Source organism: Mobula birostris, chromosome 4 (assembly GCF_030028105.1).
Source record: "Mobula birostris isolate sMobBir1 chromosome 4, sMobBir1.hap1, whole genome shotgun sequence".
Classification (NCBI taxonomy): Eukaryota; Metazoa; Chordata; class Chondrichthyes; order Myliobatiformes; family Myliobatidae; genus Mobula; species Mobula birostris.
Window position 1 is genome coordinate 49762367 of NC_092373.1, and position 27832 is coordinate 49790198.

The 27832-nt window shown below is 39.0% G+C and overlaps 1 protein-coding gene across 1 annotated transcript in view; it reads left to right on the forward strand.

Moving 5' to 3' along the window:
• The window catches only part of pex5la (peroxisomal biogenesis factor 5-like a), a 178381-nt gene that overhangs the window by 39051 nt on the left and 111498 nt on the right, over positions 1–27832 (forward strand). Inside the window, exon 2 of the mRNA XM_072254557.1 lies at positions 15797–15901. Coding sequence (XP_072110658.1) covers positions 15797–15901 — 105 coding nt within the window. The remainder of the gene's footprint in view (positions 1–15796; positions 15902–27832) is intronic.

A 27832-nucleotide genomic window follows, 5' to 3' on the forward strand; every position in this document is an offset into this window, starting at 1 on the left:
GTATGACGACCAGAGCATCGAGGTAGAGAGAGCCCCTTAAAATTAGATTAGCAGTGGTTACATTAGTCCAGGGGCATCCTGCAGCATGTGCCAATCAGAATGCACTGATGTGATTTTGGTGTTTGGTGTGATGCAAATCATAAAGACAGCAGCTGGTGCTATAGGAAGACCAGCTTGATTTCAGAGGGGTATGAGGCACAGACAACAAGGTAAGCAACAGGGAAACACCAAAACAACAACATCTCCTAGAAGAATGAAGATGGGAGGCATAACTGCAGAGGCAATAAAGGACTCCCTCAAAGAGAAGCTTGCTAAATTGTAAACTCTCTCATATTCCTTTTCACCACACTTTTCACCAATAGTTGGCCAAGGGAGAACAGCTGACAAATGACACCTCTCCCCTTCCCCTGCACTGCTGTAGCTGCAGTGATGTAATTCGTGAGTGTACCTGACCCAATGACAAATGATCCGTAGCAGCTGCCTTTAGTGGTGTGAGCTCACCTGATTGGTTCTCATGCAGAGATGAAATTTCCTTCTGCCTTACTTGAATGTGCGGGGGGCTTTTCACACCTGGAGATGACAAGTGGAACCTCTTTGTTGCCTGCCTGTTCCTGTGCTGAGCCTAGTTGGTCTTCCCGTCCCCTCAGTACACAGGCCCTCCCTTGTGGTGTGTATCTATCTCACTGACTGAACTTGTGTACCTCTCACTGAATTTGTGGACAGCTGCCATTGCTCATGACTGGCAGTCATTGGTGGTGTGCCAGAAAGGGCTGATGCGCTCCTCAGATCCGCCCAGATAATTTACCATGCATTATGTTTAATTTCGCCAAGTTCTTTCAGAAATTGCATGTGTCTGGATGCGTGCTATTCTGACACTTTTTTAGCTAACTTCATGATTTTGTGGTGGATCTGACTGAGGATTAGAGCTTCAAGAAGGCCTGAAATTCACTTTCTGGGCAAATTGATTTCTTTTAACATGGGTGGCATGATGCAGAAAGAAATCTTACAAATTTTATTGACCAGATTAAATCTTATCAAATGCATTTCAAGACTTTTTAAATGCATTGGTCCAATTTCACTAGTAAATCTGACTGTTAATCCTTTAAAACCTTCCCTGTCCCAGTAAACTCCTTGCTTTACTGAAAACGGGTCAGATTTAAGATACTCTTGTTAATCCATTGTTGCTGTAGCATTGGACAGATAATATTGCAAGCAATTTATGTTCAATATTCATCTGTTACCCAAACCATGCTGGTTTAGCTGGGGAGAATTGAGCTTGCAGTTACTGAGTAATCCACACAGATTTACATTTTTGAATATTTTGAACGTAATTTCAACTTTAGTTTGCAATATCATATTTTTGTTTAATGAGTTTCAGTTCAGCTTTATTCAGTTTTTTTTAAACCAAGAGATTGGTTGAGTCTGTGGTGGCTCACAATTTTAGTAATCATTCAATCTTGGTGTGACTTGCATAGAATGAAGCACTAGACAACACTACCTGTGCAGAGCTTGCCAGTTGTTGAACTTTACATTGTACGCTGATGAAGAGATACCTCAGCCCAACCCCTGTTTTAGAAGGAAACAACCACAAGATAGAAACATATCAGATATAAAACATTAAATGATCAAAAACAAAAAATGAAGGCATTAAATGTCATTTATGCAGTCTAATTAGAATATGTCTGCCTCGAAAATAATGACAGTGGTATCAATGAGTATAGCACAAACTGCAGTCAGTATGCTGCATTCCACCTCCATAATTCGATGACTTCCATATAAGGAACTTCACTTAAGATTGTCTAATTACATCCCAAGCAAAATGGATATACTATATAGTGCTTTGAGAAAGTATTCAGTCCCCACAACTGTTTCCTCATTTTACTCTAATTTTCTAAATTTAAAATGTATTGAAGCACGAATTTTTAATTAATCAGCATGTATCATATCAAATCAAAAGAAATATTCCAAAACCTGTCAACAATGTACTAAAACTTAAAAACCAAATTTGTGGGACTGAAAAAATATTCATCCCTTTTGTTATTAATATGCTAACTTTCCTCTGGTTCAATACTGTATATAACCTCAGCCACTCACCCAATTTGTTTAGAAAATTTTTTGATTGTCTGAATAAATACCCCTTCTGTCTGTAGGATCCAACAGTAGAGTAGATTTTCAATAGACCAAACCAAAATGAAGACAAAAGAGCATTAATGTAAGTCAGGGAAATGATAATAGAGAAGTACAAATCTGGGGAGGGTAGAAAACCATCTCCAAGGCACTGAACATACCTCATGGCTCAGTGCAGTCCATCGTGCAAAAGTGGAAAACACTTGAAACCACTGCCTAGGTCAAGCTGCCCTTCTAAACATACTTGCTGGAGAAGAATAGCCCTTGTCAGAGAGACTATTGTGATGCCAACAGTCACCGATTGAGCTGCAGAAATTAGTGGCTGCAACTGGAGATGAAGTTCATGGCTGTACAATCTGTAAGGCCTTGCACAGAAGGGCTATTTATGGAAGAATGGCAAGAATGAAGCACTGACTTAAAAATAAAGCATATCCTTGCCCTCAAAGACTACAAAGCATCACTTAAAAGATGCTGTAAAGATATGTAAGAAAATCTTGTGGTTGGATGAGACTGAAGTGAAGTGGAACTTTTGGCCTCAACACTAAGGGCCATAAATCTCATTACTGCACATCAACCAGGTAACACCATCCCTACTGTGAAGTGTGGTGAAGATAGCATCATGCTATGGGCATGCTTTTCAGCAGCAGGGACTGGAAATCTGATCAGGATTAATGGGAAGATGAACACTACTAAATACAGAGAGATCCTGGATTAAAAACCTGCTAACCTCTGCCAGAAAGCTTAAACTGAAGTTCTTTCAGCTGGGCAACACCCCAAAGCAACAGTGAAGTGGTTTCAAATGAAGAAAATTGATGTCTTGATTAGCCCAGTCAGTCTTGACCTTAACCCAATTGAACGTCTCTGGCAAGTCTTCAAAGCAAAGCTAACAGATACTTATTCAGAGAGATGACTAACTGTAATAGCTGAGAGGGGTGGTTCAACTAAGTACTGAACAAAGGGAGATGCATACTTCTGAACTGCTGATATTTCAGTTTTTTCAATGTTTTATTTTTCATGCTTTACACTTTTTCCTGTTTTTTTTTGTTGGAGCTCTACTGTGAATAAAAGGAATGTATGATTCACAAACAAAAATTCTCAGTTAAGTTGATCAAAATCCCTGGTTATAGTACTAATCCCTGGTTGTATTACTAATTTATGTCAATAAAGGTTTTGGGGGTTGAATACTCTTACAAGACACTAGTGCTCAGATTTAAAATCATTCTTGCTATCCTGATTACATTGGAGAACTTTAGGAGTTTTATTTAGTTTTAGGCTAAAAATAAATGGACAGAAAATTTTGGTAGTGGCCTACTCCCCATCTAAATGTGTTGGTTGCTGAATTGAAGGTGAGCCAGGTGTGCAAGGTGCATATCTGAAACTAACATTTGGGAAATGTAGCTAGGTAACTCTAAATTCTAAAGCTTTTGCAAGATCCCGATCAAAATTTGCCCAATCATAGAGTTAAATGGATGCTACACAAGCTTCTGCTTTCTGTTAGAAGGACCATTGGGAATTAGTGTATTATTGTCACATGTACTGAGATAGTGAAAAAAAGATACTGTTTTGCCTGTCATCCACATAGATCATTTTGAAACCTTCATCGAGGCAGTCCAAAGGGAAAAACAATAACAATGCAGAGAGTAAATGCAGTGGAGATATACCTAAGGTGCAAGGGCTATGACAAGGTAGACTATGGTGTCAAGAGTTACATCTTTATTGTATAAGGAGCTGGTTGGTAGGAGACCGCTGAATATTATATTGTATGTGTTAAATGTAGAAAAACAGTAATTAGCAGGGACATATCCAAATTTTTGTTTGGGGAGTGTCTTTGAATACATACTTTTTCCTTTCAGTAGATTGCATGCTTGCATTTAGATTTATTAGAGTTCCATGAATTGATGAAGGATTGAAATTAATTTGGAATTCTTAGATTAGTATTTGTTCTACTCCAATGAATCAATTGCTTTTACTACAAAAAAAACCAGAATTTTCGTGACATAGGCTGGTGATAACAAACCTGATTTCTGATTCTGGATATGTATGTCCTGATCATTCTCGGTATCAGCCAGATCTCTGTGGTCTGGCTTCCTTATTTTTCCCTGGAGGTCACATTGCGACACAGTTGTAGAGCATGCAGCCAACAATGTAAGCAATTTATCAGGGAGCTATTTTGTAGCATACCTGCAGATCTATTCTTGAAAATGTTGATGCTTTATTATGGCTTATGCCTACAGTTACAGTTGTTTATAAATCTCACCATTGTCCAGAGCCCTGTCTTCTCAATTGTCTTTGCTCATGATTGGAAATGGAAGTCATTGGCTTTGGCCTATGTGACCTTCACACCCAAGTGACTACCATTGCCATTCTCTTCAGCAATTTGAAGTTCAACTGTAAAGGGCCAACATTCTTCTTTTTCCCCCTTGATTTGATGAACTTCTGAACAATGTGAAAACAACTTGGTATTCTCCGGTAGAAGGATTTAAATGTAGATGCATTTACTCAGTAGACTAATTGTCATGTTGTTCTAGATTCAGAGTGTGAATTTGTTGTGCTAGAGACAAATGCAGAGCTGTTACGTCTATTGTTTTTTTTCCAGCTCTGCAACACTCATTTGCTAGTACAACCCCTCTGTGACCAAGCCTGCTGAAAAAGAAATGGGATGAAATTTCATGAGATTACTCTTAATTCTTGAGACCTCCTGCTAAAACTTGTGTGTCAGGAAAAACCCATAGAGAATTTCAAGGCTTTTTAAATGTATGATAATTTTGGAGGATTGTAGTATAAAGTTAATTTTCTAAATTAAGTGCATAGAATACAAAGTTTTCTGATCTTTATTCTAAGTTTTGAATCAACATTGTTGTTATTCTGTTCTAAAAATACCCTGCCCTTCAGTGCATTGGATGAAAATAATTGAATGTTGTTGGATGCTGGTTGTATGAGGTTATAAACCTTCGACAATACTCTGCAGACAAGCTAGTCCAAAAATAGATTATTAATGATGCTGTGGTAAGCACCCCATAGTTGGTGATGTTACAGTTTTTCCTAAGGTGCTTTGACATTCTGTGCCTCCTATCTCCCTTGTTATCTAATTACTCTAGGATTTATTAATGTTTGGAGCCACAAATGTATGTCATATAGGACAACCATACAAACCATGGTATACCAACATATTAATAATTATGGGATAATGGTTAAGACTGTAGTATTTGATTTATCCAGAGAGTCACTTTGCAGTAATTTAACTCTACATCTAAATCCACAAATTGTATATATTTGAATATCAGCAGAGACTGCAGAAATGCTTCTCGGCAATGGGAGTGCTGAATGTGCTCTATGGGAGCAATTGCATTTTCTACTTTGTTTCTAAAATTTTGTTCTGTTGGCCTGAGTAGAATCTATTTCAGAAGAAAAGCAGAATGCTCATCTGCTGTTCCATTACATGTTCAGTACAAATGACTGCTGTTGAATTTTTCAGCAAATTAATTTCCTTGGAAATGTTAGTATTGGACAGCTGACAGGTTGCACAACACTTGCACAATACTTCAGGTGCATCAGGAAAGATCGTAGATTCATATATCATGGAAGTGTGCCATTCAGCCCTGCTCGTCCAGTGGGCATGCTTCTGTATTGGCCCCATTGCTCAAAGCCTAAACAATTCAAGTGTTCATCATCTCAGATGCTATCATTTATATATGTATAAGTGAATAGGAATTGTTCCTATTCACTAGTTCTCTTTCATTTCAGTCACTCTCCCAGGCAGTATATGCCACACTGAGTGAAGAAGGACCGTTTTCCCTCTGAGTCTCTTCCCCATTGCCACAAAGCTACGTTCTCTACTTTTATCCACCTCTCACGTAGGGGAAAGTTTTTCTGCAGTCTATCTTGTGGATACGTCGCAGAATTTTATGCACCTCAATCATGTCCGCTCTTTAACCTCTGCTTCAGGGATATAAGACCCAGTTGTGAGTGCTTGGAAGAATATCTGAGAAATAAATAAAGCCTTGTCAGAGAAGAAAGGTATTAAAAGCTGTAGAAAAGTATTAGGATTATAATACCTGTATTAGAAAGTAAATGAGTGTACCTAGTTTAGGAGCCTGTATCAGTTGTGTTTAACTAATCATCTTGGCATCATTCCTAGCAGTCTATCTGAGTGAGAAAGTTGAGCACATAATCTGGGGTGACCCTTTGTAGGATATAGTTGATGTTATAGTTATCTTCTTGTGCAAATGTCAAACTGAAGACTGTCCATGTATCCCCATTGGTTGATACTACTTCAGTAATATACTAAAAACAGTTTCATTGGTTGTCCATATCCCTGTCAGGTGTGGGACTTTTCTGGGTGGGAAGTGGAAATTAATTTCACAAACCTATTAGTTATCATTGCCATTCAGTACAATGAATTATATGTGAAATTACTTGTGCCGACTGTTGCTGGCTGCTGCATTACTTTAACACTAGTAACAGGTTCCTATCCACTGGCACTCTTTCATTTCAGTCCTAGTCACGTGTATTATGTGGAATTTCTCGAGTCCTGAATGGAGCTTACTTTGAAATGCATAAGTGAAACAATATGCTGGAGCAACAAAATAGCAATTTTCAATAAAACATTTTCAACTTGAAATTACTAACTCTATGCTGTCTCTACAGATGTGGTGTATATCTCCAGAGTATCTCCAGCTTGTTTTGTTTTTGACGATCATTGTATTACATATCCAAACAACAATTGATTCTGTCTGTTAGCTGATGCATCTATTTCACAAACAGTTGTTTAAAAGGACCCGTGTGTGACGGCAGGATGTATTATCATAAAGAATACAGAAGTTATCACCGCTATTTGGTTCCTGTCTCTTCTATGTGGAATTTGTGGCCGTATAGCACCAATTCTATCTGTCATCAATCAGCTGCTTCAATGTGGTGGATGCCTTTGCTTGCCAGAGCACTCAGACAATTCCCTAGCATCTCTGTCACTTCCTTTTCTGTGCCCTTTCATTTTAAAGCAGCTGACAGTGCTTTTCAAACAGATCCCTGAAGTTCTGTGAGCAAACTATTTACCTTTCCCCACTGTAATTTTGTCCAACGATGCTCAGGATATGAAGGAAAGTAGCACAAAGCACAAATGCCACCATGGATTGCAAGCTGTCTTTCTGAAGAAGTTTGTGATGAGCAGCCACTTTAAATTCATACACTTTTCAGATAACCATTAGCAGGTGCTTCCCTTACCTTTGTGCTTCTGATGCCAATACACTGTTTTCTCATGTGCTGTTGGACAGGGCAAATTTAAAAGCAAATTCGCATAGGATACTTACGCCTTGGGTTCAACTTGGTTGACCTTTGCCATCTGAACGTTTCATCAGTCCCCTTGCATAGGCTAGCTTCCCTGGCTTAACTGACCAGTTGCCCTTAGTTCCATTGATTTGCAAGAATCTGTAATCAAAGTACGAGGTGGAGAAGGGACATCTGGGGTTGTAGGAAGGAGCAAGAGGAACAATATTGCATCTCTTATTTTAAAACTTTGAAGGAGTCATTATAAAATGGGAAAGACTTGAACAAATCTCATTGCATGTATTTCAATATAATTATGTTCTTCACTTAAATGTTAGTAGAAAAGTAATAAATTCCACTTCAATCAGATGATCCCTTGCATATTTTGCTGCTTCATTCAATCTTGCACATCCCAACAAAATGAAATGCAGCTTTCCCTCCTGTGCAGAGGAAGTTGTAATACCAGGAGCTGCCACACAAAATCTGGAGAGAGTGATCTTTCCTGCTAATGGTTGCCAAATTTACCATGCAGGCTGAGTTTGGGTCCTGGGTTTTTCAAATTGTATATTAGTGGTCCTGGAGAGGACAGCGAGCAATTCTTTCATGGAGCGGGGAAAAAAAATCTACTCCGCCTTGACCACATGAAGATAATGAGCCATTTAGCCTTTGAGCAATAACCTTTGTATCAGTTACCCTCCATTTATTCATCCCATTGGAAAAAGATACAAAATATACAAAACCACCTGTTGAGCATTCATAACCAAATGTTAATCTCTACTCCTGGGCATTCAATTCTAATCTCCAGCAATGTGTTAATTAGCATTACAGTATTGGTCTCAAGTTTGGCATTTTACTAGATATCAACAAAGAGTTGATGCCTGGTGAAGATTCCTGTGAAAATGCAGTGTTGTTGCATGTTTCAGTCATTACACAGTAAGTTACAATTTCATGACTGAGAATTCCAGTTAATATGTTATAATATAATAGAACAGAACAGAGTCTGTTGGCGTGTGCAAGTGTATAAATCCAAATACTTAACTTGCTCCCTGAAGCACTCAATAAATTATTGAAATAGTCTGTTTAGAATTTAGGATTAAATATCCTTGTGCCTGAACTGTTCTTCTGATTACAAAAGCATACAGTGTTCACTGGCCGATTTCACAAGAAAGCAACACTCATCCAACGTCCATGAGTCTGTATCCATTTCTTATGCCTCATGCAGATTATTGAAGTTAACTTCTAAATTTGGGAATAAATGCCACTATCTGGTTCTTTGCTCAAGTGGAACAGAATTGGTAGTGAACTGTAAATAGGCCAACACCAAGCTAATAGTTGGAATGACACTGTTGTGCTCATTTAGTTTTGGTGCAATTTGTGTGAAAGTTTGCATGCTCTCACTGTGATTGCACAATTTCCCCTCAAGTGCTCTGGTTTACTCACACAACCCAAAACTGCTGGGTGGCAGGCTAATTGATTCTTGTAAATTACTTCAAATGCAGCTGGGGGTAGAGTTGATGGATATATGAGAGAGAATAGGTTACAGGAAAGTAGATGGGGGAAATGGGACTGAGGGGATGTTCTGAGAGCCGGTTTTGATCTAATGAGCTAAATGAACTCCTCCTACATCAGTAGAATGAGACCTTACTGGATGTCTCAGATTGAAGAAATTATGCCTAAACTTGAGCAATCAAGGACATGACACCTTTTAAAATGGATTATAAATAATGCAATTGTACTTCAGTTAATTGATTTGAATTTGATTCACTGTCATCTTGAACAAGTAGGCATGGATATCTCCTGCCAGAATTCATAAATCATATTTAAAGGAAGTTTGATACTATCAAATTTACATTGCAAATGATTGATTTTGCATCCTTCAGCAAGATTATTTTAATTTATGACATACTTAAAAGATGCATATTTACATTTGCATTCCTTAGCTGTAACTTCCTGTTATTTCTGGAACCTTTCAAAGAGATGGTTTAAGTAACTACATACAATGAATAAAAATTAAGGTACTGGGTGTCCCAGAGCCCTAAATTTAGTTTATGTTGATTGTAGTTCTTCATGGCCAATTGAAGAATAATGGCATAGCAAGTCAGTGATTACATTGATGCATGAATTGATCATAAACTCAAGAGAGTCTACAAATGCTGGAAATCCAAAGTAACACACTCAAAATGCTGGAGGAACTCAGCAGGGTGAGGCAGCATCTATGGAAATGAATAAAAAGATATCTAGGCACTTTATTGGTCCCAAAGGAAATTACAGTGGCACAGCAGCATTACAAGTGCACAGATGGACAAATATTAGAAGAGAAGTAAGAAAGAATTTAAAAAAAGTTACCTCAAACAGTCTAACAGGTCATCACTTCCCCTGCTATAGGTTGACTCATTATAGAGCCTAATGGCTGAGGGTAAGAATGACCTCATACAGCGCTCTTTAGAACAGCTCAGTTGTCTTAGTCTACTACTAAAAGTGCTCTGTTCAGCCAAGGTGGCATGCAGAGGTTGCCAGGGTTTTCTGCAGGGTCCTTTTTCTACCATTGGCTCCAGTGTGTTCAGTTTGACTCCTAAAGCAGAGCCAGCCTTTCTAATCAGTTTATTGAGTCTGTTTCAGAGGAGGTAGTTGACATTTTGGGCTGAGAGCCTTCTCCAGGACTCAAATTGTTATTACAAATACATTCCAGTAATTAAACCAATTTCACGTGTTTTCTTAGCCATGGCAATGGAGTATGTTTCAAACATAGTTAATAAATGTGTTTTGTTAAGTGTTAAATTGTTTAATGAAAAAATAATTTTAAAATATAATACTATTTTGTGCTTGAGTATCTGGAGGAAGTGAAGATGGGAGCCGATGTTAAGGTTGATTTGTGTGATGGACAGAACTGAGTTCAGTCACTGCACTTCCTGGCAGTCTTGAGCAGAACAGCTATCATCCAATGCTGTGGTGCATCTGGAAAGGATGCTTTCTATGGTGCTTCTTTAAAAATTGGTGAAGATCATTGGGGATCATTCGGAATTTCCTTTTACTTTTGAGATCTGGGTGGAGTCGCCCACAGAGCGGTAAATGCTGTTGGGGTGTGATTTGGCCACACGGTCGTGACTGTATAGCAGGGATTCTAGGATTCCTCACCTTTTTTATGCCATGGACCAACACCATTAAGCAAGGGTTCTGTCACCCTTAATGTATAGGGATTGTAGTAATGGGCAAGAGGCCCAAAATGCTGGAGGGACTTAGCAGCTCAGGCAGCATCTATAGACATGACTAAACAGTTGGCCAAGACCCTTCTTCTGGACAGGACAGGAAGGGGAAGATGCCAGAATATAAAAGGCGGGGGAGGGGAAGGAGAATAGCTAGACAGTGATTAGTAAAACCAGGTGGGTAGGAGAGGTAAAGGGCTGGAGAGAAAGGAATTGGATAGGAGGGGAGAGTGGACCCCGGGAGATAAGGAAGGAGGAGGGGTCACGGGAGGGGGGGTGTTAGGCAGGTGTGAAGAGGTAAGGGGCCAGAATGGGGAATAGAAGAGGGGAGGGAAAATTATTTTTTACTGGAAGGAGAAATCATGTCATAGGAGGTGTTACTCCTACACAGATGTTGCCCCTCCACCCTGAGGGTGGCCTCGTTGTGGCTCGACAAGTCCGAATGGGAATTCAAATTAAAATATTTCGCCACTAAAATATCCGCTTTTGGCGGATGGAGCAGAGATGCTCGACGAGCGGTCTCCCAATTTATGACAGGTTTCACCAGTGTAGAGGAGGCCGCATCAGAGCATTGGACACAATAGCCAACCCCAGCAGATTTGCAGGTGAAGTGTTGCCTCATCTAGGAGGACTTTTTGGGTCTCTGAATGGAGATGAGAGAGGAGGTGTTTGGGTGCTGGGAGGAACATTATTAGGGAGGGAAGACTGGACAAGGGAATCACAGAGGGAGCGATCCCTGTGAGAAGCGGGACGGGGAGGGGTGGGCATGTGTTTAGTGGTAGGATTCCCTTGGAGATGGTGGAAGTTGTGGAGAATGTTTTGTTGAATGCAGAGGCCCATGGGGTGGTAGAAAAAAACAAGAAGAACTCTATCACTGTTAACGTGCGGGGAAAATGGGGTGAGTGCAGAAGTTCAGAGAAATGGAGGAGATGCACGTGAGGGTAGCATCAATGATGTCCTGGAAAGGAGAGCTTCATCCTGGGAACACATTCCTGCGGCAGAGCTGAAAGAACTGAGAAAATGGAATCACAAGGAAATCTGCAGATGCTGGAAATCCAAGCAACACACACAAAATGCTGGTGGAACGCAGCAGGCCAGGCAGCATCAATTGGAAAAGGTACAGTCGATGTTTTGGGCCGAGACCCTTCGTCAGGACTAACTGAAAGAAGAGATGGTAAGAGATTTGAAAGTGGGGGGGGAGGGGGAGATACGAAATGATAGGAGAAGACAGGAGGGGGAGGGATGGAGCTAAGAGCTGGAAAGTTGATTGGCAAAAGGGATACAAGGCTGGAGAAGGGAGAGGATCATGGGACGGGAGGCCTAGGGAGAAAGAAAGGGGGAGGGGAGCCCAGAGGATGGAGATCAGGCAAGGAGTTATAGTGAGAGGGACAGAGGGAGAGTGAGAGAGAAAAAAAGGGGAAAAAATAGTAAATAAATAAGGGATGGGGTAAGAAGGGGAGCCACACTCAAGTTGGAGAAACAACACCTTATATTCTGTTTGGGTAGCCTCCAACCTGATGGCATGAATATTGACTTCTCTAACTTCCATTAATGCACCTCCTCCCCTTCTTACCCCATCCCTTATTTATTTACAATTTTTAAAATGTTTTCCCTTTTTTTTTCTCTCTCTTTTCTCTCCTTTCTCTCCCCCTGTCCCTCTCACTATAACTCCTTGCCTGATCTCCATCTTCCTCTGGGCTTCCCTCCCCCATTCTTTCTCCCTAGGCTTCTGGTCCCATGATCCTCTCCCTTCTCCAGCCTTGTATCCCTTTTGCCAATCAACTTGCCAGCTCTTAGCTTCATCCCTCCCCCTCCCGTCTTCTATCATTTTGGATCTCCCCCTCCCCCTCCCACTTTCAAATCTCATACTATCTCTTCTTTCAGTTAGGCCTGACGAAGGGTCTCGGACTGAAACGTCGACTGTACCTCTTCCAATAGATGCTGTCTGGCCTGCTGCATTCCACCAGCATTTTGTGTGTGTTGCTGAGAAAATGGAATAGTATTTTTACAGGAGGCAGGATGGGAAGAGGTCTGCTGAAAATAACCATGGGAATTGGTAAGTTTATAGAAGTTGCCAGTTGACATTTTGTCTCCAGAGGTGAGGACAGGGAGAACAAGAAAAGGAAGGGTGGCGTCAAAAATGGACGAAGTGAATTTAAGGGCAGAGTGGAAGTTGGAGGCAAATGTGATGAAATTGGCGAGCTTGGCATGGGTGCAGGAAGCAGCACGAATGCTGTCCCTAATGTAGAGGAGGAAGAATTGGGGAGCATTACAGGGGAAGACTTGGAACATGGACTGTTTTACATAGCCGGTGAAAAGGCAGTCATAGCTGGGGCCCATGCAGGTGCCCATGGCTACCCCTCAAGTCTGGAGAAAGTAGGAAGAGCCAAAAGAAATATTGTTGAGGGAGAGGACCAGTTTTGCCAGATGGAGGGTGGTGGTGGAGGAGGAGAATGGTCTCACGTAGGTGGCTCTGTTATCCATCGGTTCCAGAGATGAGTGTTGGACCAGGGAGATGGCACCTACCATGGGCCTGTTTCTGCAGTAGGTGAATTGCAGTGAGTCAAAGTTGTCCTGACCAACCTCTCAAAGCACTTCATCATGGTGGATGACAGAACCACTGGTGATCATCATTGAGGCACGTTATGTTATTTTTTTCCACCAGGATGATAGTGGTCTTAAAATAGAGGAGAACCTCAAAATGGAGTAGCAAGAGGTTAAATATATCATAGAATATTCTTGTCAGCTGGTCTTTGAGGACTTCAACAGGGCCGGTCCCTTCGCACAGACTTATCCTTTGGAAGGGCCACCATCATCAATTATAAGACAAAGTTTGTCAGGGCAGTTGGTATCACTCCATTTACCTTCTTTTCGAGCATTAGGATGCATTGTGCTCATCGGGGAGGGATGCTGTCTGGCTCCATTTTGTAGCCTGTCGTAGCATGCAAGACTTACCAAAGATGATGGCTGGCCTAGGACTCCAGCTTGGACTGCTGTTGTCTCTAGGCATTCCTGGTACTTCTGCAAAAGTCATACTTAGATTTCCTGTACCTGACTTGAACACCTCAGACTTCAGTAAGGACTGGGTCTTTCAGTTCGTCCGTGGTTTCAGGTTGGAAAAACGCGGATAGAATTTCGTGGCATGTAGTCCTCTGCACACCTACTAATGAAGCCTGTGACGGCACTGGCATATTCATTTAGGTTAGCCGCTGAGTCTGCACATCAGTTGCAATCTTTCCAAGTCATTGCCGTTGAAGTTCATTAATGTTGTCTTGGTACTTCAAGTTGGCCTAGTCTAACTTTCTTCAGTTTCCCATTGCACAGGCAACAATATCAAGAATGACACAGAAATAGTTTTGGGCAGGGATTGCTTAGTCAAAATTTCTAAGTGATGCAAAATGACCTTGAAGTGATTATTATGATATTCAGAAAAAATATCCAGCAAAATAATTTTTCAACTGCATAATGCTGGAAGAAAATACTGCACTTGGACTTGCAGGCAAAATTCATCAAACCTAAACAGTAGGCTACAAAAGAGCAGGGAGGTCATGCTGCAACTATACAGGGTACTGGTGAGGCCTCACCTGGAGTACTGTGTGCAGTTCTGGTCTCCATACTTGGGGGAAGGATATACTGGCTTTGGAGACCGTGCAGAGGAGGTTCACCAGGTTGACTCCAGAGATGAAGGGATTAACGTATGAGGAGAGATTGAGTTGCCTGGGGCTATACTCTCTGGAGTTCAGAAGAATGAGAGGGGAACTTATAGAAACTTACAAAGTTTTGAAAGGGATAGATAGATAGAAGTAGGAAAGTCGTTTCCATTAGTAGGTGAGACTAGAACTAGGGGACAATGCCTCAAGATTCAGGGGAGAAGATTTAGAATGGAGATGAGGAGAAACTGTTTTTCCCGGAGAGTGGTGAATCTGTGGAATTCTCTACCCAGGGAAGCAGTTGAGGCTTCCTCACTAAATATATTTAAGAAACAGTTAGATAAAATTTTACATTGTGAGGGAATCAAGGGTTATGGGGAAAAGGCAGATAGATGGAGCTGAGCTTATGGACAGATCAGCCATGTTCTTATTGAATGGCGGGGCAGGTTTGATGGGCCAGATGGCAGACTCCTGCTCCTGTTTCTTACGTTTTCATGTAAAATTAGAATTTTTACACTATTCCACAGCTGAATAATTTGTTTAATCCATTGGTTTTATCTAAAATAGTTCATCCATTGTACTGAGGATTATGTTATATCACTAAGGCATTTGCAAGTCCCAATATTCTTTCACTTTAATTAAACAATGTACCTGTATATAATATTTAAAAATAAAAATGTATTATAAACTACAACACTTTCAAAATTTAGTGATATTAAATGATTTTTACATTAGTGAATGAGAAAATTACCAATGAGGAAATTACTTGATCTACAGAGATAATTTAAAGCATAATACTTAGTGTGACATGGCCAGACTCTCAAAATCCTTCAGTGATTCTTTTGGTTATTTTGCTCCTCTGGTATCTTCAATTATTATTCAGTTTAAAAAAAATTGAAACATTGCATTATATTGAAATGAAGGTTTGTGCAATTTTGTAACATTGTTTTTATTTGTTTTAATAAGGATATGATACTTGCTAAAATTTTGTTTTTCCAGTGGATGAGATAATTTGAAAATTGTGTATACGAGATCTTTAGCTGAGTCAATCATGGTATTTAATCAAATTCTTGTGCACCCTTAGCAAGATGGATAATGAAAATCTGAAGTAGAATTTGATTTGTATCTGTATCTGATGAGATTTTTAAAAAGTAATTTCATTTCAAGTAGGTAAAATCCAGAGAATAGAATATCTAATCATCAGATTTGATATATTCTATAATATTTCTTTGCAGTTTGTGTGCCATGAAGTTCCACCCATTGTACAATGCTTTTTTTCTGGCCTGAGGCCAAAATGGATGCTCTTTGTCTCTTGATCATCTTTGGCGAACAGTTGTATAGTTAATATTAGTGGTGTGGAAACAAAATTTTGTATGTTTCCATTGTTCACTTCATGCTTTGGTTACAAAAAGTGCTGCTTTTACCAATTTTTTTCAGATCTAATATTGTTATAAAGATGATAGTGTGACAAAAATGTTGAAAAGAAAATTATAAATTTAACAGTAAAACCTTAAAGTCTCCTGACACAAGTCATTGTTGATTTCACTGTTGTAGGGGAAAGGCGCTAGGGCTGCAGATAAGGGTGTTACCATGGTGATGAAGGAGATACCGAGGGAGGAGTCTGGAGAAGGAAAACCCCTCCTTACTGTGACATCACAGGTGGGAAGCATCATGCCAATATCAAGTTGGCATGTGGTCATTCAGTCATGAGCTGAATGTATGAGAAAAAAAATTACAATAAAACAGTAAGATTAAAAACCTGTCCTTTAAAAATGATTAATTGGGTGAATACTGATGTAATGTCCAACTAATGTTTGCCTAACTCTGCCATTATTAACATCCATCCCCATCCTTTGTTACTTGCTTTCAAATCATGTTACCAGTGGCAGCCATTCATTGGAATGTTTGAGGGATATGGTTGTCCATAACCTTCTCAAATGTTCTGCTTGGTTTTGCAAAGATATTGAGAGAAATATCACCTTGGTACATTACCTGGATTAAAGTGAAGTCTGAATCTAGTTGTGATGCTGAAATTTTAATTTCAGAAATGTTACTTAAAGTCATACTTCAATAAAATAACATCAGTTTAACCCTTAATAGTACATAATTGGGTTTATTAAAAAGGAACTCTGCAAAATGTAATCTGATTTAAAGCACAAAAAGCAATTCATTTTACCAGCTACATCAAAATCTTAATTTTAATTTCTGGATTTTAAATGTTTCGTTTTCATTCACATTCGTGATGGCTCATTTTAGCAATACTTTTTGATATTTATATGCAACGTGGTCTTTATTTTATGTAATGCTGACGTTGTGTTATCTGGCACAAAATAAATGTACTTGTTAAATGGACCAAAATATTTTGTTATACATCTATATATCCCTACATGTATCTGAAGAGGTGTAAAATACGAACTGATCTCTGTGTTAAATGCCTGTTTCATTTTTTTTAAGCCTTTCAGTTAAGTTCATTTGAGAAGAATGCAACTAATTACTTGGCTGTTTCTTACAAAACAAGAATAGTTATAACAGCAAGAAGATTGCTGCTGAAAATCTGTATCATTGCAGTGAACACTGCAATATCTTCATTAGGAATCAGACATGACAGAGTTAAAGCTACTGCCACATGCCGTTTGTTTCCAGCATGGCTTGAGCTATAGTGTCCGTACTCCCTACGGGGTCACCAGTGTAAGTGGTGTTTGTAAGTCAGCAATTACTCTGCAGCTGCAAGTCATTCTGGAGCCAGACTGGTTTCCATACGGTGCTAACCACCAGCAGTGCATGAGAGGCTCGATTGAGGGCTTAGGCTAAGATTAAGTCTTGAATCTTTCAAGGCAAATGAGGCTGTCATTTTTGCTGTTATGGCATGTGACACAAGGATTATTTTGAGGATCCAAGGGCTCTGCATCCCTCCTCCGCACCACCATACCAAATTTATGAAGAATTGATTGTCGCTCCCCAACATTTGTCTTGGAAATCAAATAAATAAAAATGTGTGAAACAAAATCAAGCTATTGAGTACTTCCGTTCCTATTCAAAGCTATATTGACAAGATTGAATTGATTAAAAACTATGCTGAAGCGTACTAGAACTCTACTCAAACTTTATGCATTAAGCTGCATTACTTTTTTAAACAACATAAAGGGAATCTGGCTTGAGGCTGGAAATGGATGTTTGTGAATTAACCATGAACCCAGTATCTTAGATGCACTTTCTGCTCTCAGCGTGTCCTTTCAAAAATCAAGAAGATAATGAAGTAGAAACTGGACCCCACTGAATCTTGTTTTGCGCAGATTGGAGGCAAAAAAGAGCCTCTGATGTCTCTATCCCAAAGGCACCGAAAAGATTTGATTATCTAAAGCAGCTGTTCGTTACCAATTGGTCTAATGTGTATCCCAAGACCTCTTTCCAAAACTTATTAGAAGAGAATGGAGCACCATATCTTTCCAACTTGATTTATTAGTTTCTACTGCAGTTTAAGTAATGGTCTGTTAGTAGGATTAACAGACCCATCACAAAGTTGTGTAGCCTTTTTTTTCCAGACGTGCCATGACACTCGAGGTCCAATTTTAGTTGCAATCCCACTTTCTGACCCATTCTATACCTAAGCTAACTTCTCAGCCAATATCATTTATAACACAAAAGCTGATCAATTTTGCAGTGGCTATTTATGTTTCTGCCCACGAGACAGGAGCAGAATTAGGCCATACATCCTATCCTGCTCCAGCATTCCATCATGGAGGATTTATTTTCCCTCTCAGCCCCATTCTCCTGCCTTCTCCCCATAACCTTTGATGCTCTTACTAATCAATAACCTAAATATACTCAATGACTTGACCTCCACAGGCAAATGTGGCAATGAACTCCACAGAATCACCACCCTCTGTCTAAAAATTCTTCCGCATCTTTGTTCTAAAGGGACATCATAGGAACATAAGAAATAGGAGCAGGAGTAGGCCTTCTGGCCCATCGAGCCTGCCCCACCAATAAGATCTGGCCATCCTTTTACTCCAAGGCTGTGCTCTCTGATCCTAGACTCCCCACAATAGGAAAGGCATTCACTTCGTCTGGGCCTTTTTAAAATGCAGTAGGTTTCATTCTTCTAAACTCGAGTATGCTGGCCCAGAGCTATCAAATGCTCCGCATTCATTAACCCTTTCATTCCTGAGATCATTCTTGTAAACCTTCTCTGGACCCTCTTTAATGCCAGTACAACCTTCCTTGGATATGGAGCTCAAAACCACTCTCAATCCTCCAAATATATTCTGATCAATGCCTTGTAAAGTCTCAGCATTACATCCTTGCTTTAATATTCTAATCCTCTTGAAAGGAATGCTAACATTGCATTTGCCTTTCTTGCCACTAACTCAACATGCAAGTTAACTTTTGGGGGATACTGCAAGTTCCTCTAAATTTGCTCCCCATTTACAAAATAGTTTACACCTTTATTCCTTCTATCAAAGTGCATGACCATACACTTCCCTATATATCTACCACTTCTTTAACCTGTCTAAGTCCTTCTGCAAATTCCCTGCTTCCTCAGTACCACCTGCCCCTCCACTTATCTGTGTTAATAAGTTTTAAATTTTATTTGCAAAATGTGTTAATGTTATTCATTCTCTGATATTCTTTATGTAATCTCTTAATTTAAAATGCTTGACTCTCATATATACTTGGGAACTAGGTAGTGTAAGGAGTTTATCATTCTTTCTCAGAGTTCAGATATAACTCAGACAAAACAGTTGTAAATACCATAAATTAACCAAATTATGGTAGTTTCATTGCTTTTCAGAGTAAATTTTAGTCTAAAGTACATCTTGTTAAGAATTTGATTAAGCTAATTTGGCAGTCTTGCTGACAGAGGTAACAAGTGACTGCCATGAAGTGATTAAAATCATGTTGGAGTAGTCTGAAGCTAAAACATGTGGTTACACAAAAGGGTATGAGAAAATTTAACTGAACATGAAATACTTTAAAATTCTGAAACCAAATGACAAAATCTTGTTATTAACTCTGTCATTGTCCCCATGGATTTTTTAATCAGTAGCATCTTAAAAGATAGTGGAAAAATTGTTTCTCATTATCTGTAATCTCAAAAGATACTAATGAGGTCTCAGCAAAGATGGGTATTTTGCTGGGAAATTATCAATAAAGTTAATTGCCGTGAAAATAGTGGAATTATTAAAGTTATATGCAAATTTTACAGGTGGTTTCCATATATTTGCAATACATTGCTCTGCTGTGCTCTAACAGTAGTTTAAGGCTAAACAACTCAACTTGCATCTTAACTAAATTCTATAGCTTGTGATGGTATTGATTTTGCTGTCTGTAAAGTTCTGAACTCGAATCAAGATCTTAAGAACTATCTGATATAGATAGCTATGGGTACCCTCACTAAAGAGAGGTTATACTGTAGCCATCTACTTTTTCAAAGGCTAGATTGCTTCCCTGTTTATCCTCCATGGCAAGTTTAGCTGCCAACACCTGCTATTTGAGCATTGGGTCCTCCCTCCCTACCAAGAAGGAGACACTTCCAGCTAGCAAAGTAGTTTAAACACAGTTCATTTATTTTTAATGATATGTTTAAATTTAGGTAAAATTCTTAAAACACATTTAAAACTCAGAGGATATCTATCTTAAAAGATTTTCAAATTACAAACTATTTTGAAAACAAAGGATTTCCAAAACACGTACTTTTCCTGTAGGCTAAAAAGGCGCACCAACTGGCTGCAGCCAAATGAGTCGTCTATCACAGAAATTGAAGGCAGAGGAATGGATTCTAGTCATCTAGCCGTTGTCATGATTCGTGTTGCTTCTTGACCATTCCTAACAAGCCTGACTGCTCACTAACTTTTATACTGTTTTTTTTATATGCTGGGTGACTTCACACAGATGCTTAAAAGCTTCTGGGACAGAGATCCCAGGCACCCAAAATTAATGCTGTGAGGGCTGACTCTCTGAACAACTAATATCCCAACTAATGATAGATCAACTATTTCATGTGTTAGGTGATGGTATCAATCTGGTCTTCAAGCTTCCTTGAACTAAATGACTTATCCAGTGTTGTCTAGTTTGATGCAATTAACATAACCCCATTGTTTTACACTGCATCTCCTGAGCAGTCAGCCCCGTGCCGTGTGGTTGTAGCCTGTGCTCCATGGGCAGAGCTGTTTGCTTTCAAAGCTGTTCTTTTAACTTCAGACTGAATATTGCTTGCAGTTTACATTCAGAACTGAAGACTGGTTCTTGTTTATGACAAGAAGCTGAGCAAAGAATATTGACTGGAAGCTTAGCTTACTCAAAAACAACTTTGATCCCTGGAAGTGTCAGCTGATATGTTTAAAAAGCTGAGCTTGGCAAAAAAAAAAGCCCCCCCCCCCCAGGCTATGGAGGGTAAGTATCCATCACAAGCCCTATCCAATTAACAAATGTGAAGCTAATGAAATCTTCATATATTAATCTCTGTAGTAAATTTCATCTTAACATTTGGAGTCCTGTGGTCTGATGTCAATGATGAGTGAGATTCTGAGGTTTGGCAGGCCTGAGAGTAGAAAGTGTGGTTAGATTTACTGGTTAGCCATTGTTAAGAAGGTTGGCAGTGCTTATTTAAAAGTGTGTGTATCTCTGTGTTTGTGCTTGTTTGTCTGTTATTTTGTTTCTCTCTCTCATTTTCTAAATGCCAGTAAGATTAAGGTGATGGTAATCAAAGCCATTGAGTTTGCTTAAAAAAAGCGGTTTCTAAAGTCATTAATTTCTCTTCTTTCATCCTTAGAAGTAAAATCATTTTAAGTTTGGGCGAGGAAAGACACTTAATTTTTTGCAAAATATAAATAACAAGCTTAATGATTGTACTTGGGCACTCACGACATTTTTCTCAATTAATGTTTACAATTAAAATAAATTTAAATAATGGTTAAGTGTATATCATTAATGCCATCTGTTGTGTTTGAAATTTATTCATACAATGTACAGATATACATTTATTTTTTGTCTTTGTCAAGTCAAAATAACCAAAGAATAGTGAAGTCTGAAGTATTTGAAGTGAGTGGATGATAGTGATGCCCTGGAAATGCTGTACACTGCACAAGCCCAGACTACACCTGCTGAGTTCACCCCCCACCCCCGGCATTCGCTCCACATTTGTTCCTGCCCCACTTGAGCATTCTAAAAGCACTCTTTTTTAAACTTGGAAATTGCTTTACTGCGGAAAATGATTGTTCTTCAGTTTTCAATGTTATAAGTAGAAGCCAAGATTATTTAGTATTTTTTAACAGAGGCTGAAGTGACTAGTTTCCATCATAACATCCATGTGATGCTTGAAGGACATTTGATTATATGCCTCATCATTAAGTTAGCTGCAGCCTGAAGTGTAGATACAGTTTCCCTTTCTTTTAGCTCATCATTGTTCATTTACCTTAATGTATTAATGAATTAATGTGCACTTTGAGCATTTTGAAACAGTTTTCTAAATTGTTAGTGTTCCTGTTCGGGTTTTTCTTTGTTAACTTGTGAATTTTATTAATGCATGTTCAATCGATGAGAGCAAATAATTCTTTTCACAAGTTAGTTTATTCAAAGCTTTAGTAACACGCACAAATAAGTTGTAAACAAACTTAGAAGGGCTAAAAGAGGAAACTATATAGTTCCTGATTTTTTAATTAAAAGCTCTGTATATAATAGGTCCAGCTTAACGTAACCATGTTCCATTTATATTTAAATTTTACCTAATATAATTGTAAAATTCACAAACAATAGATAATTTAATACTTTCTCTGACTTTGTATTTCAAAAAAGCTTGCCTTTCCTTTACTCGGATGACTTGTTTTCCTTTCTGTAAATAGCTGTCTGTTTTTAATTAAGCAATTTTATTTTGCTTCATTGATGCATCTAAACAACAATGTTCAAGTGTCATTTCAGATATTTCTTTCTTTTCCCAGAGAATTGGTTCATATACTAGATTGAAAATGTTTAAGCCTGCAGCTATGGACCAGATTACTTGTGTTACACAGGGGCAGTGTTGATTCTCTTATTGTGTAAAATGAGTGAATCGGATTATTCACCTATATATACATTACCTTAGAGAATTAGAAATAATGTAAAATGTGCAGTTGATCTAATTTCCTTTTCAGGTTATCATCTAAAATCAAAATTATCCCTGTTTTATGCTGGTTAGTATTCTGGTTGTTAATCCTTTCTCAGTTATATTCACTTTATCCTTTCAAGAACATTTTTTTGCAGAGATGTTGAAGTGCTCTTTATATTTGTTATGGTACAGGTAAATTTGTGATTGAGAATGCAGTGAAATATCCCAAGAAATGCAAATATGAATTAATTTTAACATCAAAGTTTAAGAAATTACTTTTAATAAGTTGATACCATTATATATAGTCGAATAACTTGGGTAATTGTGTTCAATTGAAACTGAAAAGAGTGTAACCTAAAATTGGTTAGGGCCTAGGTTTTAAAAATGAGGTTAAACAGTTTGGTCCAGGAAAGAGCAAATTAAAGTTAAAGTTCTGTAGCCTGGAAGATATGGCAGTTTGAAACTTATGTTAAACAGTGCATGCTGGATCAGGGAATTTTTTTTTGAGGGTCAAACAATGCAGAATCTATAATGCGTAAGACCGTAATGTTGTATGCAACAGAGTGGGCCTTCAACACCTAAAGGTGTTTGGGAAAGTAAATGCAAAAATGGAATGTCAGGGAGAAAGCTTTCAATTGGAGACCTATTGTGTATTTAATATTTCAGTAATATTGTAAAAATATTGCTCGATTAAGCATTTTTTGCTTACATGCATTGCGTATTATATGTAAAAGTACGTTTGTACATACAATACGTTATTAAGCTGCTGCGTCATATGTACACGCCTTGTTTAAAGTAAAAACAGTTATACTCGCAATCCTGGCTCCATTGTTTTCCTTACAATTAGTTTTTATGTTTTGGAGTTGGAAACAACAATGAAGAAGTTTTAAATGAACCCGAGACAACTACCGACCTGTTGAAGCACAGCCAGATGTTTGAGTTTAAAAAATGACAAAAACACAGCGAAAAAGTTTTTTTTTAAAAAGCGTAGTATGTTTTTTTTCCCCTTCGGATCAGCATGTTTCCCTCGCAAAAAGAAAGGCAATCGAGTTAAGGGCAGAAAATCGAAGAATTCATGGGTTCATAAACAGTAAGTACTGGGTAATAATAATCACAAATAAAATAAAAAGAAGAAATGGCAGTCTATATCAGTAAGATAAATTTGTTCATTTACACAAAGGATAACTACCTGCTGAATGTGAAACAAATTGAACAGTATTTTAATCCAAAAGGAGTAGTTTCTGAGAAGCGGGTGCCCATTTTGCATTGGGTTTACGTGCATACAGTTTGCTTAGGAGATTGACTGCTGCAACCAAACCAGCCAAAATGAGGTTTGCTGCATTTTGAAAGTAATGCAGGAATACTTAAAAGTGAAGCTATTTTTTGATTGCAGAAAGCTTTAGGTTTCATAAGCAGAATCAAAAGGAAGGGGAGTCAATTTCAGTGAATGTGGTTGAATTGAAGAGATTGTCTTAGCGTTATCAGTTTGGTAATGACCTTAATGATGAACTGACATCTTTTTTTTATAAGAAAGCATTCATAAACAGCTTCTATCGGAAGCACAAGTTACATTTAAAAGAGCATTTGAAATAACTATCAATGGAAACAGCAGACAGAGGTGCAAATGAATTGCAGTCAGGAATGAAACCGAGTGTGAACAAAATTGCAATTGTCTAAACAGAAACCGGCCTGGTGGAACAGATTGTGTTACAGTTGCGGCAGAGGTTCATATGCACCAGACCAATGCTGGTTTAAAGGCAAACTTGCAGAAAGAGCAACAAAGTAGGACACATTTGAAGGACACGTTGGGCAGACAAAAAATAAATGGTCTACATAGAGAAGAGAAAAAGATGAATTAAAAAAGTCAAGATGCAGTTTCAAAAAGAGCATTAATCTGCATGCTGTTGTTGAAAAATCTGATAATAAGGATTGGGTAGCCTTGAGATTTGCAATGTGAAAACTAGCCATTGACAAGCAATATGGCTTACACCAGAAGTGAACAGCAAATTAATTAAAATGGAAGTGGATACTGGCTCGGCTGTTTCAGTCATTCCACAAAATGAGTTTGAACAGCATTACAAAGATACTGATATATTCAATATATTCAACGAAAAAAATATATACTAGAGAAAAGCTCAAACCTGTGGGAATGACATTCGTAACAGTGAAATATAGCAACCAGCAAGCCTCACTGGGCTTGTCTGTGGTAAAACAGGAGGGCCAGCTTTGTGATGCCGTGAGTGGCTGGGACAACTCCAACCTGATTAGAGATCCACCCACATTTGCATGCCCCATACCCTGCGCTAGAATCAACTGAAAGCAAATTAAGAAAGGTACTGGATGATGCCACATCCAGGATAGCAGTAGAAAACACAAATAGCGTCAAATGAAAATGCCACACCCAAGTTTTACAAAGCCTGTCTTGTTCCTTATACCTAACCTGATAAAGTAGACAGTGAGCTAGATCGCATGGAGGCTGAAGGAATTCTTTCCAAGGTTGAGTGGAGCCCATGGGCAACACCAATGCTACCAGTAGCCAAGAAGAATGGGTTTGTTAGGATCTGGTGATTTTAAGGTCACCATCAACCCAGTACTGCAAGTAGATCAATACCATCTGCCCAGAACAGAGGATATTTTTGCAAACCTTTCTGGAGGGAAACACATAAGCAAAATGGACTTAGCTGAGGCCAACCTACACATGGAGATGGAAGAAGAGTCCGAAGTGTTGCTCACCATAACCACTCAGAAGTGGCTTTATTGCTATAGTAGGCTTTTTTTTTGGAGTAGCATCTGCATTCTGGCAGAAAGCTATGGGCCACGGTTTTTTTGCAGTACGGTTTCAGCCATTGCTGAAAATGAATGGAATGACATTACTTCTGCACCATACCAGCCAGCTACAAATGGCTTGGTGGAAAGGTTTGTCCAGTGTCTAAAGAATGCACTGCGAGCATTAACATTAGAACACACTACACTGACTCTGAATCAGAAACCCGCCAATTTCCTCCTTGCATATTGCAATGCAGCACACTCCACAGCCAACAACTCATCAGCTGTGCTGTTCCTGGGTTGTCCCTTGTATTCATGCTTGGATCTCCTCAAACCCAATCTCAGTAGGAGGATGCAGGACAAACAGCTGAGACAAATTGAAGGTTCTTCAAACAAGAAGTCCTGGACATGCAGTCCTGGTGAGGGTCTACAGAGGTAATCAAAAGTGGGTACTCAGAAAGATTAAGAGTAGAACTGGACTGCTGTCCAACACGGTGGAGATTGCGTCTGATATCATTTGGAGACGACACATCGATCAGTTGAGGAGGGCAGAGTCAATTGTTAGAGAAAAGAATTGCGGGATGAGGCTGTCAAAACCACTTCCTGCAGTCTCAGAGCCAACTCCTATCACCACCCAGAGGGAGCCCCAGAACCTGAGATTGATTCATTGCCACAAGTCTCACCTGCCAAGCAGAGTGATCTCCCTTGTCAGCAAAGATGTTATCCAAGAAGAGTAAGAACTCCTCCACAACGATTAAATCTTTAGGCCTGAATGGGACAATTTAAAGTTTACTATGCTGTGGTTGTTTATATAGTGGTTGCTATCTGAGTGATTCCGTGGCAGGCATTAGCCATGACGGCATGGATGTAAACCTTGGAAGTAGCAAACAGATTTGTGTTGGACACTAGCGTGTGAAATCAAGTTTCTATGTATGTACTTTAACACACAAGTCCTTGCAGCTGTCCTGTTGTTAAAGTTGTTTCGTTCTCTTCAAGGTTAGTGTACAATGTAGTGCATATTTTAGGCCTATTGTATGTTGATTTGATGCCTTTAACGTGTTCAAAGTAGTTAACTCCAGAGTCAAATTAACATTGATGAGAAGGGATGAGCTTAGGAACTAATAGTATACCAATCATCACATATCATTCTTGAAAAAGTGTCCACTTTGCACAATTTAATACATTGAAGGATACATTAAAAAAATTAATGATCAATATTGATCAAATATTAGATTGATCGTTCAATACACATGGCATCCTTTATTCTATTCCACTGAAGTCTCAAAGTTAAAATACCTGTTTAATATTGCTTTACAGTAACAGCATATTTTAAGTGCATTTGGCTGAAGTAAATTTGTTGCAACTGCAGGTAATTGGATTATAATGGTTTCAACATATAGTTGGTGGCTTTAGAGCGCATAAAGCCAACAATGAAATGAGTACCATTTTAAAAGGGGCTTTCACTGAGTACATGGATTTCTGAGAGGCAGGAAGCATATCTTAATATGCAAATTGAGGCCCAAGGGCTTTCATTTTAGAAAGGAATGTTTGTTTATGGATCCAGTATTAAACTTAGTGCTAGAAGTTGGGATTGACATGGATAGTGCCCTGTAGTCAGTGTTGATGTGATCTTTTTCCCTGCTGTGTGACATCTATGACTTCTGTGATATCACTCAAATAATCACTGCCCCCTTGGTACCTTGTCCACAATCTTTCTACACTTAACACTGCCTACTGGATTATTCACTTTGACTTCACATTTAATTTTCACTTTATAAAGTTGTTAGCAAAACTGCCCTTTTTTTTTTGCCCATCACTCATTAGCATGGAGACATTGTAATTGGGCTTTCTGCCTGAATCGCTCCAGTCTTGTGAATGAACTCTCACAATCTTCACAGATAAAGGATTCTGGAAGGTGCAGGAAGCTGCAGATGCTGCATTCTGGAGCAACAAACAATCTGCTGGAGGAAGTGAAGGGGTTGAGCAGCTTCGGTAGAAGGAAAGACATTGTTAATGTTTTGAGATGAAACCCTACACTGGGACTGAATGCAGAGGTGAGATAGTCAACTTTGATTTAATGTTCTATCTCCTCTATTCTTCTCAATGTCCTGGCCACTTTTCTTTCCACTCTCTGTCCTGATCATGCCCACTCTGAGGTGTTGACTGACTTACTGCTTGTGGGCATGATCGGCAGAATTATAAATGAAGTTGAATATTGTGCCGTCATCAGCAAACAACTCCACTTTTGATTTTCTGCTGATGAAATGGCTGCAATCCTTGGATTGCCCCGACAAGCTGCTTCACTGGTGATACAAGTTGGGGTGACGTGCCTTCAGCCATGACAGCCAATTTATTTCTTCCTCCTGAAGAAGGACCTCAGCCTGAAACGTCGACTGTTTTTTTTTCCATTTCCATGGATGCTGCCTGACCTGCTGAATTGCTTTGGATTTCCAGCAGCTGCAGAATTTGTTGTGTTAACCTTTTTCTGTAACGTCATGGAAGCACAGGTGGTAATTGACCCCTATTATCCAATGTCTTGTTGATATCAGGGATGGTGTCTTGCATTACTGCTGGAAGATGGCTTTATCATTATGTTGGGTTGGGTTTGTAATGAGTATTGGAAGTGAGTGCTCCTGCCAGAGCTCAAATTACTTTACTGAGGGGACGTGGATAAGTGGCACCAGGTGGCACTATTGATTCCATCAATTGCTTTGCTGATTAATAAAGGATTGATGAAGCAT